This window comes from Chanodichthys erythropterus, chromosome 16 (genome assembly GCF_024489055.1).
Source record: "Chanodichthys erythropterus isolate Z2021 chromosome 16, ASM2448905v1, whole genome shotgun sequence".
NCBI classification, from domain to species: Eukaryota; Metazoa; Chordata; class Actinopteri; order Cypriniformes; family Xenocyprididae; genus Chanodichthys; species Chanodichthys erythropterus.
In genome coordinates this window covers 19,249,586-19,267,065 of record NC_090236.1, presented here as the reverse complement: position 1 = coordinate 19,267,065, position 17,480 = coordinate 19,249,586, and the positions used below count along the sequence as shown (strand labels likewise).

Here is a 17,480-nt window from a genome sequence, read left to right as displayed (position 1 = left end):
CACAACATTCGAGTATTGTGGCTATGAGTTTTGCATTGTCAAGCCCCATTAAACATTTTCTTAAAAAAATGTAAAAATCTATCTATTCATTTATTGGATATAAATACTATAAATGATTTCCAAGGTCACTGTGTGTTTATATTCGGATACCTTACTAGAGTTATAATATGCTGTTGCTAGGAACTTTGAGTGGTTTATTCTGGCAAAATTATATTGTTTACTTCTATTAGCTTTCTATTAGCAAGGCAGGGTGAATCACTCTTTTATTTGGAAGAAATTAGATTCACGCACTCACAGGCTTCCATCTATTGTGATATCTTGCAAGGACGGCAAAAAGGCACTGCATTATCTGTTTTAGTGTTTTGAAATTTACCACCACCAACAACTTTGTCTTCACCGGTTGTCCAACAACTGTTCAATGACACTATCGCATGAAGGCTCTTAATGAAGGGTAGTGTCTACATGAGCAATCATATGAGAACCTCTAGGAATATAAAGTAACTGATACAATCATTAAATCCAAGTTTTCAGATGAGCAGTAAACCCGCTGCTCCTCTTTACATCAGATTGCCCTTCCCTGAAGATAAAGCAATGGAGCTATCAAACTAAAATTAATTGAGCTGACATCTCACATTTATAAACAAGAAATTTCACATAGTTTCTTACATTTATTATCAAGGATTTCTCTGACTCATGCATCTCATATTTTTTCTTGTTCTTGTTCTCTACTTAAAGCAAAACCACATTTGACATTTACCCCTGGTTTCACAGACAAGGCTTAAGCTAGTCCTAGACTAAAATGCATGTTTGAGTTGTTTTAACTGAAAGCTGACATATCTTAAAATATATCAGTGTCATTGTTTTGTCTTAAGATGCTGTAACGAAGCGGGAGTCATGGTAAGATCCAAATGCAAGCTTTATTAAGAATGTCGTACAGGCAGGGTCAATCAGGAGCAGACGAGAACAGCAAGGGACAGGCAGGATCGTAATCAGGGTGCAGGCCTGGACAGGCAGCAACGGGTCAATAAACCAGGACAGGCAGCAACAGGTCAATAAACAGGAACAGGCAAGATCAAACACGGGCAGACAGGAAACAAAGAAATGCTCAGAAATGACACACTGGGAAATCAAGACCTCGCAAACTGGTGGTGTGAGTGTGAGTCCTTTATAGTCCTGTTAATGTACTGCAGCTGGGTGTGGTGATTAGTGATAGTGATTGATGGAGTGAGTGCAGGTGATTGGCAGAGAGGATTATGGGTAATGTAGTCCGGGAACTGACAGGAACAGACGGTGATCATAACAGATGCACACCTGTAATGTTTTTTTTTTTTTTTTTTCTAGTGTACCTTTATAAAAAGTACTTAAATGTCCTAATTAAACTAAGGACTAATCCTGGTTTAGGCTAAGCCCTGTCTGTGAAACCAGGCCTTAAAGTGTCAAAGATATCTGTGTCAGTGAGGGACATGGGTTTAAGTGTATGAAAGCTACATATATTTAAGTTCCTGATGTTATTTTTCCAATGTTCATATGTAATTCAAACCATATTTCAGTGTAATCCAAGTCATTCTGAAGGGAAGTTTTTGCACAAATTGCTATAAAGATCATCTAGTTGCACCCTGCTGCTCTCTATTGGTTTCAATAAGTTACCAAAATCATCTTATAAATATATTTTTTTCTTGGTGACAGGTGTACTGTAGTGTTTGCTGAACTTATCAGTGTACTGAACAACATGAGAGGCATTTACACCAGATCGAGCAGGACTTTTGTTTGAGGAAAAAAAAAAACACTGAACATTGATGATGACTCAAATAACACCCCATTCAGCTGTGGTCTTTTAAAGTACAGTAATAGAGCTTTTCCGCCGTTATTGACATTAGGATGAGAAAATAATCCATAAAACAATGCAAATATTACAAAATGTGACAGTAAAAAGTGTTCAAGTCACTTGTTTTTCAAAAGGAACACTGTCCAACAGCGACACCCTCAGGTGAAGAATCTGTCCAAAAGAATCAGCAGAGCCTCTAAGGCTGAATCCCAAATGGCACACTTCTGTGCACTTTCGGTCTTAGGATAGAGAATGAACATTGGGAAGTCACATGAGAGGAGGCAATGCCTCCATCACGCTATGATTGGATATGATTGGTTTGTGCAATTTAAAGTAAGTAAATAGCTCAGCCACATAGATATCACCGCTTGTATGTCACGTCGAATTAAACTTGAAAAGACCTGAAAACATCATGACTGCTGGGGTTTTTAGTAATCAATCAGCTTTGTAAAATTAAAGATACATCTTTGCGTCTGTGACAGAGTGTTTACCGAGCTTGATGACAGATGATCCGAAATAAGTTGACTATTAAAAAGAACAGCTGAAAATCAACACAGAAATAAAATATATAGTTTAAATTATTACTGCTTTTAGTTATTATTTTGGAATCAATGTAAAAATGCTTAAAACTCTAACTTGATGAGATTGACTTGGTTTTAATAAAAAGAACATTAATTACATTGTTAATGTAAAAATACAAAATAGAACTGTATTTGGTTTCTTTTTTTCTTTTTTGATGTAATGTTCATTTAATGAGGAAAATGTGACAATGTTAAGAGTAAAGGACATGAATTTGCATTTAACACACACACACACACACACACACACACATATATATATATATATGTGTATATATGTGTGTGTGTATATATATATATATATATATATATATATATATATATATATATATATATATATATATATATATATATATATATATATATATATATATATATATATATATATATATATATATATGGTTGACTCAAATGCTAAATACATACATTTTTTCACAATAAAGGGTAAGTCATTTTAGAATCTGCCATTAAAAAGTCATTAAATTATTATGGCCAACAAACACTGTAATTATTCATTTTGCAGTTTTATATAATCCATTTCCAGTTTTATATAATTATTACAGTTTTCAATAATATAAATACATTTTTTTTTAAGAAAGTACTACTTTTCTTCAGCAAGGATGCATTAAATGTCATTTTAAGTGACAGTAAAGACATTTCTAATGTTACAAAAGATTTCTATTTCACATAAATGCTGTTCATTTGAACTTTCTATACATCAAAGAATCCTGAATAAAATGTATCATGTATCTTGAGCTGCAAATCAGCATATAAGAATGATTTCTAAAGGATTATGCGACACTGAAGACTGGAGTAAAAATTCAGCTTTGCATCACAGGAATAAATTACATTTTAAAATACATATTCAAATAGAAAATAATTATTTTAAGTTGTAATAATATTTCACAATGTTACTGTATTTTTGATCAAATAAATGCAGTCTTTTTGAACATAAGAGACCTAAAAAAAGAAAAATTTAAACAAACTTTAAACAATAATGTAAATTAGACTTGAGAATAAAGTGACATTTCATCATAAGTTTGTGTTTTGCAATGAAATCTTTTAAAACCGTAAGTATTAGACACAGCATTGACATTTGACATCCTTATCATCTCTCTCTCTCTCTCTCTCTCTCTCTTTATATATAATCTCTTCAAGCATAAGCCTGGCCCAGGAGTTTCAGTAACTACAGAGAGGATGTGCCATGTCACACAGAAACAACAAGCCCACTCTTTTACACCCATTTAGGCATCAGTCAAGGCTCTTATCAGTGAACTGTTTGTTTTGTATTTAGATGTCATCTGTCAACTGAATTAATCATCTCTGCTAGTTCGACAACTGTTGTTGGTTAAACAACTTGGTTCAGGAAATCCCTTGAGATCTGAGTTACACATAACACAGAGTGTAGGCAGGACGGTGTCTGTCACCGTCTCAGTCTCGCGTATTACTCATCAGATAGGGTCAAAGCACTCTGGCTGCATCTCACAGGGGATCGTTGCGTTAAACTGTTGCTCTATTTGACAGAGCACTAACTTCATCCCATCTTTTGCAATGGAATTTACAGAGGGGGATGTGGCCAGAATGTTCTCTTTAGGGACAGAAGAAGGGCAAAGGGTTGGACCATTAAGAAGATGCAAAACTTCCTGTTTTGTTGTTTTCTGAAGATAGATTGGGCCTTCCCTTGTGAAAAAAACAAACAAAAAAAACATACTTTAAATAAAGTGTATTTATTATGAAAATAATATACTTTAAAAGAATATACTTGAATGTAATGTTTTCAGACACGTAATTGCATGTTAGTTACAATCAAATGGAAATCTATTATAGTTCAAAATTATATTAAAGCTGAACTTTAGAGTGCTTTTTGACTCACTTAATATAGGACTTAAGTATACATCTTTATATATTTTTATAATTATTGTCTTTGAAATATGGTTATGGTATATTGTGAATCTACTGACAAGCTTTTATGGTAAACTAAAATATACTTGTATGTCACTTCCATTGATGTATGTAAATATTTTTTTTGTTGTTAAATGTGTAATGATGAAGCTGCAATTTAGCAAAAATATATCAATTTTAAATGTAATATCAAATAGCACAACACGGTTAAAATTATAATCATATATCTTACAGGTGCTTTATTACTGTATGTTAGTCAGCACATCAAAAAACTGTACCTAACTATGCAAAAATATTAAAACAATAATTTAAAATGTACTTTAAGGTATAAAAATTTAATTTTACATTATTACAAAGTGCACATTTTTAAGTGTGTTTAGAAACAGTCATTCGAGTATTTTTAAGTGCACTTAAGTTGTCTTATATTTTGTGAATATTATCTGTAAGTACAGTTTTTAAAAATATACATTTAGGATTTCATGTACACTACAAGTGCACTTTCAGTACAGTTAAGTGAACTTCTTTTTCACAAAGTTTGTCTTCTCACTTTCCACTCAATAATGACTTTATTCCAAGAAACATATTTTATAGAATAATTTAAACTGACAATGAATGGTAGACATGGGATTGCTTGCAAAACAAAGCTAACAAGCTTAGGATAAAATAATAAAATTAAATAAACTATAATAAATTAAACAATTTTACAACTTCTTTTCACATGGATACAATAACAGTGGATATATTTCACATAGATTATTTTAAAACTGAACTAATCAATGTCCAAACTATAAAATGACTTAGTAATTTAGATGATGCATTCATCTAAGGTCAGTTAAGTTCATTTGTTAAAGGAATAGTCCCTCTAGAGTAACCTGAGGTTAAATGTCTTGATCAAGATCGCAATGGTGAACATGACCTTTTAATTATTAGTCACTCTAGATCTTTAACTGTTACACCACAACACCCATTCTAATCAAGAATGCATTACAGGTTTCAGTATAATTCTACTACCACCAATTTCATGTTATAAATGCCCTCAGTTCATTGTTCCATGTCGTTTCAGTTATGTGGTTTGCGTTTCTCCTGTGTTTCATTGGATATCTCCTGAGTGTTATTACCTAAACACTGTTGTTGAGCATGGTGTATATATATATATACACCACGTATATATATATATATATATACGGTGGTGTATATATATATATATATATATATATATAGCATAAACTTTGCAGGATGAGTTATACAGTATAACACAATACAATAGCATAGTCATAGTGATTCTTGTCTTCACCATCAAAAGGTGAAGGTGAAGCATGGGCCATCATTTCACATCACTACTTCTGACTGAGCCATTTCTTTATATATTACTGATTTATATTTTGTTTAACCTCCCACAATTCATTATGTCTAAGCAGTGTGTAGGCAAAATGTCATGCCCAGTGCTTTCAATAAAATGACCTGCTCATTACATTACAGCTCATTAATAGTGGCTAAAATCAGAGTCCTTTTCAAATCCAATGCACCATCATTTAGAAAAAAAAAATAATATTATCACAAATAATATTAAATATAAAAAATATGATTTGTTATGTGTTAAGTTATGATTTCAGAAAAAAGAAAACAAACGCACTACCGTCTGAGGTGCCAGTCAAAAGAGATGAATTCAAATGTGTATAAAAAAGGGATATATGACCGCACACTCAACTTGCGAATAATTTATTAGCCAACGTTTCGGCAGAAGCCTTTGTCAAGGTATGATTTCACAAACAGGCACTTGGTACTATGGCAGTGTGAGTATAGTATAGAGTAGGCCTATGTCTCATTCCCTTTCAGGAAACCATGGTTACAGTCGTAACCTGAGACATTTTTATTTATTCTTTTTTTTTTTTTTAATTAATTTAGATTTGGTTTAATAATAATGTATGGTCAAGTATCAATTAAAATGTAAACTTGCACTGAAGTTAATGTTGTTGGTAATTGTTTTAATTGGTAAGTCATTTTAATTTTAATCTACCAAACTGTATCCACTTTTGATACCGAAAAATTTTGCAGGTGATTTAAGCAAAGCCCTTTACAGTAAGTAAAAATGTAAAACTGATCTAATGAAATTATATGCAGCATCAACTTACATATATGTTAAATTAAGAATAAATAAATACTGCAGCCAAAGTCACTAGAATTGAATGCTTTGGTGCTGTTTTTGTGAAGTACAAAAAAGTCTTGTGGGACCTGTGCCCCAGTAGTGATCAAACTCTAGAAACGGCCCTGGATATGCTTCCCTTGTGTGATGTGTTGCAGGTTTAGAGTTGGGCTCTAATGCTGTCGCATCCCACTCTTCTACCTCCTGCCCTTCCTAGTGCAGCACAGGCAATGTGGTAACCCATCACCCATCTAGTATCCTTCATATTTCATATGGAGAGAGAAAGGAAAGATGGGCAATTCCGCAACCTTGCACCTTTATCTGTCTGTTTCTGGTACTTCAGGGGTAGTAACAATATTCTCCTTCTAGAGCAGATAAAGGTGCTGTGATAAAAGTAGATGATGGGCAATACCGCAACTTGGGTCCCACATCCTCATTTATTACCCTTCTCCACTCCAATGCCAGAAGTACAGAGGTGTCAGCTATGTGCTCCCTCTGTGATTACTTCGCAAATGGGCTAGACGGGACAGGAAGAGTGGGCAGTACCGTAGTAGTGTCCCACTTCCTCTTCTGTCACCATCTGATTGAGAAGTATCAATCTGTTTCTCTTTGAATCACACACATATTGGAAATGGCATTTTGGCACTTCCCTTGGAAAGGGAAGGGGCTATTATCTGACACCCCCTCCTGATTATGGAGGCTGCATTAATATGTTTCCCTATATGGATGGCTAGTACAGCAAGAAGAATTACTGTTTATTATTGTACAGTAATATTACTGTAATAATAAACACAGTAACAAAATAGTTACTGTGATTAAATTTAAAGTAAGCATACTGTGGAATAGAACACAGCAACTTACTTGCTAATTGCTGCCAGCAAGTTACCGTACATTTCAAAATGTTCTATTATTATTACTGCTGTATTTTTTATCACAGCAAATATATGATTGCTGTAAACTGTTTTCATTGTGTACTGTAAAATGAAGATATGATTTTTGTCACAACATGACATTTATTTAAAACGTTTTAAATTGGAAAATATATGGGCATAAAATATTTTACATAATATGCATTTATAGGCTATACATTTGTATTATGTATACAACACTCCTAAACATACATCTTTGTTGAAGTTGAATTAAAATGTTCAGATACAATTGGGAATGATTAAAACAGAAAGTAAATACAATTCAAAAACAGTAGAATTTAAAGCTTCAAAATCCTTAATACTGACTTTATTCCTGAATGGGAAACTTCCTTCTGTGCTGGAGTCATTTCCTGCAGTGGAAGAAATTAGTCATTAATGTAGATGACTAAGAAGGCAAGACTGATGGCTTGATGACAATGAATACTAGTCGGACTGGCTAAATTAAATGATCCAGCCAACATTATGGTGACCATTAGTGTGACTTTGAGTTGGCCTTAGTCAGTAGTCTGGGCACTATTTAGGGGGTCAGCCCTTTTAAGGGTCTCGATCACAGAATGCTTCCAGTGCATTGAATTATTTGCTAGTTAAAAAGCAAGCAAATATTTAGCTTTCTACGCATGCATCATTAAAGTCTGTCCTTGAATGTTTCCTCATCTTTGTGACTTTCCTAACCACATATTTTAACAATTATATTATATTATATTATAGTCACACAAGTCAGGCAGACACAAGAAAACTCTGATGAATATAAATCCAATACGAAGTTTAATAAATTACAGAGTAATTAACATAATCACGAGTAGCACTGAACAGAAAATGAAGGCAAAGGCACAACTTAAGTAGTAAATACAAATGAGACTTAGTAATCAAACACAGCTGAAACCACATGAACTAATGACAGTTACTATAGAAACAAATGAGAAGCGGGAAATTAAAAAAAAAAAAAAGGTTGTCAGGCATGACAAAACAAAATAAACATAATTATGTTCCCCACAATGTAGATAGGCTACCTTGTGTCAACATTTGAAAAATTTTTGAATACAAAAAATACTGTTAATGCGTGTACAATGGCATGTCCGTATTATGCTTCCACAAGGTGGGAATTCACTTAAAAAGGTACGCATCTATGTAGCTGCTGTAGTTTGCCTGGCAAAAAAGCTCAGAAAAACATGATGCTGATAAAAATTTAGTGCTGTTTAAAATTCTAACTGGTTGCTGCATTTTCTTTCACTTCAGCCCACTTCGAGAAAAAAAACAACAACAACGAGAAACGGCTAGCACACTTTGCTAACACACATGCACATGCATGTGCATGATGTTCCAGTTTACTTTTATCCAACAATGTTTAGTAATGTTTAGTTAATGTAAACCATTATCTTTGTAATAATGTGGCTTATAGTGCTGCTCTCTGCATCTCTCCTCCTGGCGCACTACTAAACACAGGTAAATTTACATGAGGAAACATGGCAAAATATAAGCAGAAGTCAAATCCTAGAGAAAGTGTGGAATCTCCTCTGTTTCTGCTGCTGAAAATGTCCTGCTCAAAATTTGAATTTTAACCATGACGCTTTGCAGATTTACAGCAACATGATGTATACAGGTTCTATAGTAAGGATTTGTTCATTTTACAGTAAAAATGCTGAGAAAACTACAGAAATTTGTTTGTGTATCTTGTCTCTTTGAATTTAAATCTAGAAATATTCACATTGGCCCAAGAAAACCTCTATGTGAACACACTTGCCTGAAAAAAAGTGTGGGGGACGAATTTACACTTAATTTAAAAGTGCAACCACATTCCCTACATATTCTATGCCCATGACTGGAAGAATGAATGAATTTGAAGAAAATGAAAAAAAGTTGGTATAAAACTGCCTACATAGGTGATGTGATCTCTAGAAAAAGACACTTACTGAGCAGTGTGTCATGAATAAACCCAATGCCCCCCTTTGCCCTTACTGGCCAGAGAGTCACATGTGAGGTTGCTGTCATGGTGTGTGTTGAAGCCAATCTCAGCATTTAAAGATATATCAGTGCTCAACTGGCACAAGTTTTACAATGTTCCCAATTAAGTGTTTTGTGAAAACATCCTGTGGTGAGACCATTTTCATTTGTTGGCCTGTTATCTTTCCAGGTATCTTGTGCTTGATTCTGGAGAAAACTGATTATGATTGATACATTCAATGCAGACCACCGTTTATTCAAAGACACCTGCTGTTCTTCACTGAAAACGAGTCAGATGAATTTGAATGCAAGCTACAATCTCTATTGCCATAAAATGGCATACTGAAAATATGCTTTGGGTGGAAGATAAACAGCATTCCCAAAAAAAAAAAAAAAACACATATATGTATATGTGTAACTCCTGAAGGCAGAAAAACATTAGAAAGTGGTAACTTGCAATTTTTACCCAACAAATCTGTTCCTACTAGCAAATGAAATTTACTTTCAGTGAAGTAACCTAATTTGTCAGGTTAATTTAGTCAGATTATACAGCAGAGTTCCTGCTCTAATCTGATCTGTTACTGTTCCTCCAGTTGCACAAATGGAGATACTTATTTTTAGCAACAAGACCCTTTGAACCTTCATATTTTATAACCTCTTCTGGCAGGCTTGAGGGAAATTTGAAATTTGTTTAGGCCCACAGTTTCTGGGACAATTGCCAGTTTATGATGAATTATGATGACAATTGCCACTTTATGAAACTCCAAGAGAGCTGTATTCCCACAAGTCTGCAGTTCTTATTCCAGTTATCCAAAATGTTGGGCAAATCCAATATTCTCTTGAAGAGCATGGGCAATCCCCGCAGTGGTACCGTTACATGTCATTGTCTACATCCTGTGCATCATAATCTGTCATTCATAAATTTTGAATATGAATTCATACATTTTATGTAGATTTTTTAACTGAACTCATTCAAGGATTCTGAAGGGAATTTTTTATCTGATGTCAAAACAAAATATTGGGGATGACAACAAGTGACTGTCATTATAAATGAGTCATTGAATTATTCATTCAAAAAAATTGTCTGCGTATTTGTTTCTCGTAATTGCAGCTTTATTTCTCACAATGTGCTTTGTTTCTTGACTATGAGTTAAATAAGTGACTATTAGTTCATTTGACATCAGATTTGTTCAAAAGCTCTGATTCATTCAGGAATGAAACAGCACTGCTGCGCTGCGCTGGAATGTGTAACAAGATCTGTTTTAACTCTGTTAGAAACTATTTACAGAGTAAAAATAGACAAAGTAATTGGCAATGTTGTGTTTAATTTAAGCTACTCAATATTATCAGATTGTTTATTAAACTGTTACATAAAACCAATATCACACTTGCAAAAAAACTAACATCACAATCATACATTTGCAAGTCTGACAAGATTGAAAATCTGTACATACACAGCAAAATCCCCAGAGTTAAATTAACTCTGCTCAGAGTACATATGGTCCCTCTCTAAATAGTGTTAAAGTAACACTGAAGCAGAGTTAAAGTTAATGAGATAATTAAGCAATTAATAAAGCTGTGCCTTAAGTCACTTGTAGTTCTTGTGTTTTTTATTTCTTCAGTGATTCTGCTTGTTAACAGCAGGTGTTCATCACTAATGTGCAATCATTACTTAATTAATTGCTTAATTATCTCATTAAATTTAACTCTGTTTCAGTGTTATTTTAACACTATTTAGAGAGGGACCATGTACTCTGAGCAGAGTTGATTTAACTCTGGGGATTTTGCTGTGTACAGAGACATTAAGAAAGCATTGCTCATTTTAGCCATTGTTATTTTTCAGTAATTTGTCATTTAATCAATTAAAGACAGAATTGATCATGCCAATGAATGGTCTGTTCATTTGCCACCACAGCACATAGATTTGGCAGCCATTCGTTAAACAGCCATCTGTTATGAAAAGAAATGCCAGAAGATGATTGGTGATTATATTTTCCCAAGGGAAATTCTGTTGAATCTGCCATCATAACAATAACAATGTGCCATCATGTGTTCATGGGAGTTTAATCATCTGTATAGTCAACAAGTGCTTAAAACAATGACTAGTGTTTGTGTAAAACACTAGGCCTACACATTACCATAAGATATATCAGAGTATACAGAAAGAACAAATAAATGCCTTCTCACTTTTAAAAATTCAAAAATGAATTTAAGACTTAGACAAGCCTTGACACTGTCCTGTGTTCAGACTGTTGAAAATAACATTTTCCTTGCTACAAAGGTACACATTTATAAAGCATTATAGCTGACACAAATTAGTGTTTTCATAACAGATGCAGACAAGATTGCTTTTGAATTAATAAAGTAACATGTAAAACGAAAGAGAAAAGGTGCTTTATGAATATCTCTGGCCTATTATTTTTCTGAATTTAATGAAATCGATTTTTCTGCCTTCATACAGAACACTGTACTGACCCAAATGTCTATTATACAACACGTTATTGATATAATGTGAATAGTTTAGAAAATGGTTTGGAATTGGATTATTTATAGTTATCTCGGCCAGGCTTATGAAGAAGACATGCACCATAAAAATCATGATGACACAAGGATTCTTTATTTCATATTGATCTTCATGTGACCCAATTATAGTTGTGCAAAATAAGCTCTTTTTTGGCACTTGGTTTGGCATTATATATGTCACCTCCTTTTTAACTCATATAACAGATATTTCATTCAAAATTGATAAGCTATTCAAAAAGTAATGTCATAACCAGTATTTTAAAACCTGTTACCTAGAAATGGTAAAACATAAAATCAATATGATGTGACCTTCACATCAGGGTCTGTTTATCGTTATTATATATTGTGCAATTGAATTGTTCCCATCAGCCTAACGAGCCAACTATACATGCTGACGTTAAATAGAAACACCATTGTGGTTCACAATTCCTTGTTAATTATTTCCATTGTTTAGCTAAGCAGGAAACCAAACTCCAGGGATGTGCAGTTTTCTGGCAGGAGCAGTTCACAAGAAGTTTAGCTATGTGCATGCATGGCAGAGATCCAAAAAAATCAGCTCAGGAACCTATCAAGCAAAATACAAATTTCTGTAAATTGCCAAGAACCCTAGAAGAACAAGAAAAAAATTATGTTCCAAAATCACTTTAGAATAATAATAATAATAAAAAGGTAATTGTGGGATAAAGTGTAAAACAAGAAATATTGTGAAAAATAAAGCTGCAATTATGAGAAACAAATACAGAATTATTACCATTACCATTTCAGTCATATCCAACTCTTGGTGATTCTATGGCCATCTCTTGCCATACACAAGAGACTGTCCATTAATTTTCTTGGCAATGATTTTTCCAAGGTAAGTTGCCAGGTCTTTCCCCAACCGTCCCCATTACATGGCTTGGGACACACGTGTTCATTCCTACAATTCAACTATAGTGCATGTTTTTGGATTGTGGGGGAAACCATTGTACCTGGAAGAAACCCACTCAGACACAGGGAGAAAGGACCCCGGGCTCAGCCAGGACTCGAACCGGGGACCTTCTTGCTGTGAGGCAGCATTGCTGAGCCAAAGTTGCAAATATGAGGAAAAAGTCGCAATGTGAGATATAAATCACACTGCAAGATATTAAGTCACAATTATGAAACAAATTGTGAGATATAAAGTAAAAAAAAAAAAAAAAAAAAAAAGTCACAATTATGAGGAGAAAAATCTGATATTGTGAGACAAAGTTGTAATTATGAGAACTGAAGTCATGAGGTACAGTTTTTGGTTATGAGAAATTAAATCACGTTTGTGAGAAATGATGAGAAACAGTCACAAATATGATGAATAAAGTCACAATTGTTAGATACAGAGTTGCAATTATAAAATTATTACAGTTATTTTCTCTCAAGTGAAGTGAATGGGCTGCCACAGGAAACTCATTTATGGTGACAATTTAGGAGTATTTAATAATGACAATTCTAAACACCATTCTGGAAAATCTTGGGGGTTTTTTTACAAATTAATTTTTTAACCACAATATTTTTTAGATCATGACTTTGCAGGGTGTATATGATTTTCTGCCTAGGCACAAGCAAAGAAAACATGTTTAAATCGAGACTGAAGTGACAGTGGACAGATGGGGACGTGTCTCAATAAGACATGCCACAGCTGGCCTGAGACACACGCTGTAACACTCTGTTCCCAAAAACACTGACCTTTGATTGGGCTTGTAAACAGAGCACAACATATTTTTGTCCTCTAAATTAATGTAATAAAGTTCACAGTTGCTGGAATCAAATCTGGGGCACTGAGAAGTCAATACAAAAGCCAGGGAACAAAACATGTTATTGCTAATGGAGATGGTTACAGAGTACCATTATAATTGTTTCAAAAGCAATAAATCGAGAAAAAAAATTGCTTAAGGCCACCATGAAATCAAACTGACATTTTTATTTATTTATTTATTTATTTTTTTATGGAATATTGCAGTGCTTGTTATAAATGATTTATCTGTGCACATCATTATTTTTTTTTTTAATTCATGTGCCCTTTGTAAACTTTCATCAAAATAACTTCCCCTCCCTCTGCAGCTCATCTCATCTCTGATGACGTGTTTACTGGCACGAGGGTGGGACAACCTGTCAATCACATGACATCACAAGTAATCCATAACCATCCAATCAATTAATAATTTCCGGCCTTATTTTTTTTTTTCTTGTTTAAGAAACCGTTTCACTTGGATATATGTCACAATAAGGGAAAAAAGACTACGTTTATGATGACTTTAATTCCACGCAGGAAACAGTGATAACCTGTAACAGTACCTCAAGGATCTGATTCTGCTTTGTCTAACACTTAAAGGGTTCATTCTGTCATCAGTTCCACACCCGTGAGACCTTTGTTCATCTTCGGAACACAAATTAAGTTATTTTTGATGAAATCCAAGAAGTATATGACTCGTCCATAGACAGCAATTTAACCATCACTTTCAAGGTCCAGAAAGGTACTAAAGACATTGTTTAAAAAGTCGATGTGACTGCAGTGGTTCAAACTTAATGGTTTCTACGTCAGAACGCAGGATTATTATTGGCTGGCTCCTGTGTCAGCATCACACACATGCGTCTTTGGCCAACACTGAGCTCGTGCTCTGATGTAGAAAAATATCTTAATTTGTGTTCCAAAGATAAACGAAGGACTTATGGGTGTGGAACAACCTGAGGGTGAGTAATTGATGACAGACTTTTTTATTTTGGGGTGAACTAACCCTTTAATAACATTCATGGTTTAATCTAAAGTAGTCAAGTTGATTTATTCACATTAAATAATATGTTTGATTTGAATAAAAGTTTAGTTAGAATTCTTTTTAAGGTTTCTGATTATTTTTTGTTGTTGTTGTTTCAGTATATAAAAGAACAACCTCAAAGCTACATTTACCTCTGGGATAATACTCATTGCTTATCAAAAGAAATGCATTTCCTCCCAGCAGATAAATATTTGATTTACATGCAACTCAAAAGAGCATAAAAAATCACAAGGGGTTACATCTTTTGCTTTGATACAAATAAAAACTTGGAACAATGGAAATCATTATTAACGCATCACGTGAAAAGATTTCTACTTTCATTTCCAATTACCCTGACTTCTGCCACATATTCTGCATCTCTATTTCCTGTCTTGCAACAATGCTTTTAAGACCCTCCACTCGAAAGCCAGACGGGTTCACTCAGTCTGAGTGTGTGACATCAGCAGGGGTTGTAAGGTGCGTGGGTGGACTTCTACTGAAATCCCCCCCATCACTTCCTATATGCAAAACAAATGGTCCCATTTACGCACACACTTGGTATTTCCATGTGAAATATTAGCCTATAGTTATTTAAAATTGCCTTATGTAGGTAGGCACCCTATACATTTGCATCAATACAAATTCATATATAAAGATAATAATAGTTACAGTATTTAACCAACTAATAAAACATGCAAAGTCAATAAATATTGTGGTTTCACACAAAATGCCTTTGAGGGTTTGCTCACCCAAAAAGGAAAATTCTGACATCATTTACTCACCCTCATGGAAAACAAAAGAAGATATTTTAAAGAACTGTTTTTGTCCATACAATGAAAGTCAATGGGGTCCAAAAACAACAATAGATCTCATTATCTTTCAGTGTATCCAAAAAAAAAAACCCCATCAATTTCTTATGGTTTTCCACATAAATTCATAAGGGTAATAATGACAGAATTATATTTTTGGGTGTATTATCCTATAAAAGATTAAAATATGTCAAATTTGGCATTGCATCCATTTCCAGTGTATACAACATATGGAGACTATTAAGCACATGTGGGGGAAAGTGATTCTTTAAGGCAGTGGAAATGATTCACTGAAGACCAAAGACTGTGTGAAGGGCTGAAACACCCCCTCCCTCCACAGCTTGCATTTCATTGGCTGAGTCAAGTGATGTCATGGAGTGTGAAACTGTATAAATAGCCCAGCATTGCTGACATTGAGACAGAATCAAAACTCTCAGATAACATTAACTATTAGACAGCCACGAGTAGGAAATCTTTGGAACTGCTATCATGTGCCGATCACTAGAGCATCTGCCAATCACCTGTCTGGAAAGGTATGTTTCATATTTCTTTTTTTAAAAAATATTAATAATAATCCTTATGCCAGAATAGTGAGAACAGCTTAAATGTCAATATTTACTTTCAAACTAGACCCTAGTTTAAGTATAGCTTAAGTCTAAATTGTTAAATGATAATATTATATATCCAATGATAATTCAGATTTTTTTATCAATTATAAGTACTTTTCCCAATTGAAATGATGTACATTTTTGTTCCTTACAGGGCAAAAGAGCTCAAGGCTCGGTTTGGAAATTTTCTGCTAAAGCAAGAGCTTAATATCATGGGCCACTCGCAAAAAACTGACAAGTTAACACTGGAGAACAGACAAAAATGGAGCCAATCTTTCCATGAACTCCTGCTTCACAAAGGTGAGTTTATATCAGCGGGAACAGTGCACTGAGAAGAATGGTAACCTAAAAACGGTAACATTTAAATTATTCAGATGAAGAAAAAATATTATTTGGCATCACTGAATCAACCCAAACGCAATAATTTACACCAACCAAACTAATTTTATGGGTTAAATAAGGTCAAAATTGCTCTTTAAGGTATACAATTGAAGGTTACCACTTTTTTACATTGTAGCAATATAAAAGCACACCATTCTCAGGCATTAGGACGAAAGCTATCAGGGTCGTCTAATGTTTTCTTCATGTTTCTTTGCAGAGGGACTGTGCGCTTTCACAGCTTTCCTGTCATCTGAGTTCAGTGAAGAAAATATTACTTTCTATTTGGCCTGTGAGGACTACAGGAACACAAAGAACTCCTCAAAGCTGTGCTGCAAGGCCAAGAAAATCTATGAGGAGTTCATCTGCTCTGACTCACCAAGAGAGGTAAATTTCCTAAGAATATTAATAGCGCAGAAGACTCTTAATGGAAAATTTCATGAAAAAGTCTAATGGCAAATCATTTCTCTCCATATTTTCAGGTTAATCTTGATCATGAAACTAAAACCATCACTTTGAAGAATATGGAGCAACCCAACCAGTCCTGCTTCACCCTCGCCCAGAGTAAAATTTACACCCTCATGGAGAAAGACTGCTACCCTCGTTTCCTCAAATCAACAGTCTACCAGGAACTCATCACACAACATTTGGGTTAAACTACCCATGGCCACTCTAAAGACAGCAGCAGCGGAATGCGTCCCAGATAAACATGGCATTTATGGGACGGCATTTACGGCCAGTGAATGATCTGTTTCTTGAGATTCAGGAGGACTGAACAGACTTAAAGCCAGATTGGAAGGCCTTGGGCATCAGAGAAATCCATTCCATGTATACAGCATTGGAGTACATGGGAAGATCGAGTTTGTAGCACTGGATAATAACTGTGAAAGCAGAATCACTTTTGCACATTTATATGTAAAACTATTTGTTTTTTGTGCGTGTTTGAGTATTTTTTTGTATTTCCTATGAGTATTTATTGAAAAGTTATATTGAAAGTATTATTTATATTTGATGAACAAATGTGGGTTATTTATTGAACTTTGAGTGAAAAACACTCGAATAAATTTTTTACATGCAAA

General features: G+C 34.2%; 1 protein-coding gene across 1 annotated transcript; it reads left to right on the top strand.

Moving 5' to 3' along the window:
- Positions 1 to 15,841: 15,841 nt before the first annotated feature.
- On the top strand, positions 15,842 to 17,480 carry rgs5b (regulator of G protein signaling 5b). The gene is made up of 4 exons (XM_067362783.1): positions 15,842 to 15,948; positions 16,178 to 16,323; positions 16,622 to 16,788; positions 16,884 to 17,480. Exons 1-4 carry the CDS (start codon positions 15,905 to 15,907, stop codon positions 17,055 to 17,057), a joined length of 531 nt encoding a protein of 176 aa, XP_067218884.1. The 5' UTR covers positions 15,842 to 15,904; the 3' UTR covers positions 17,058 to 17,480.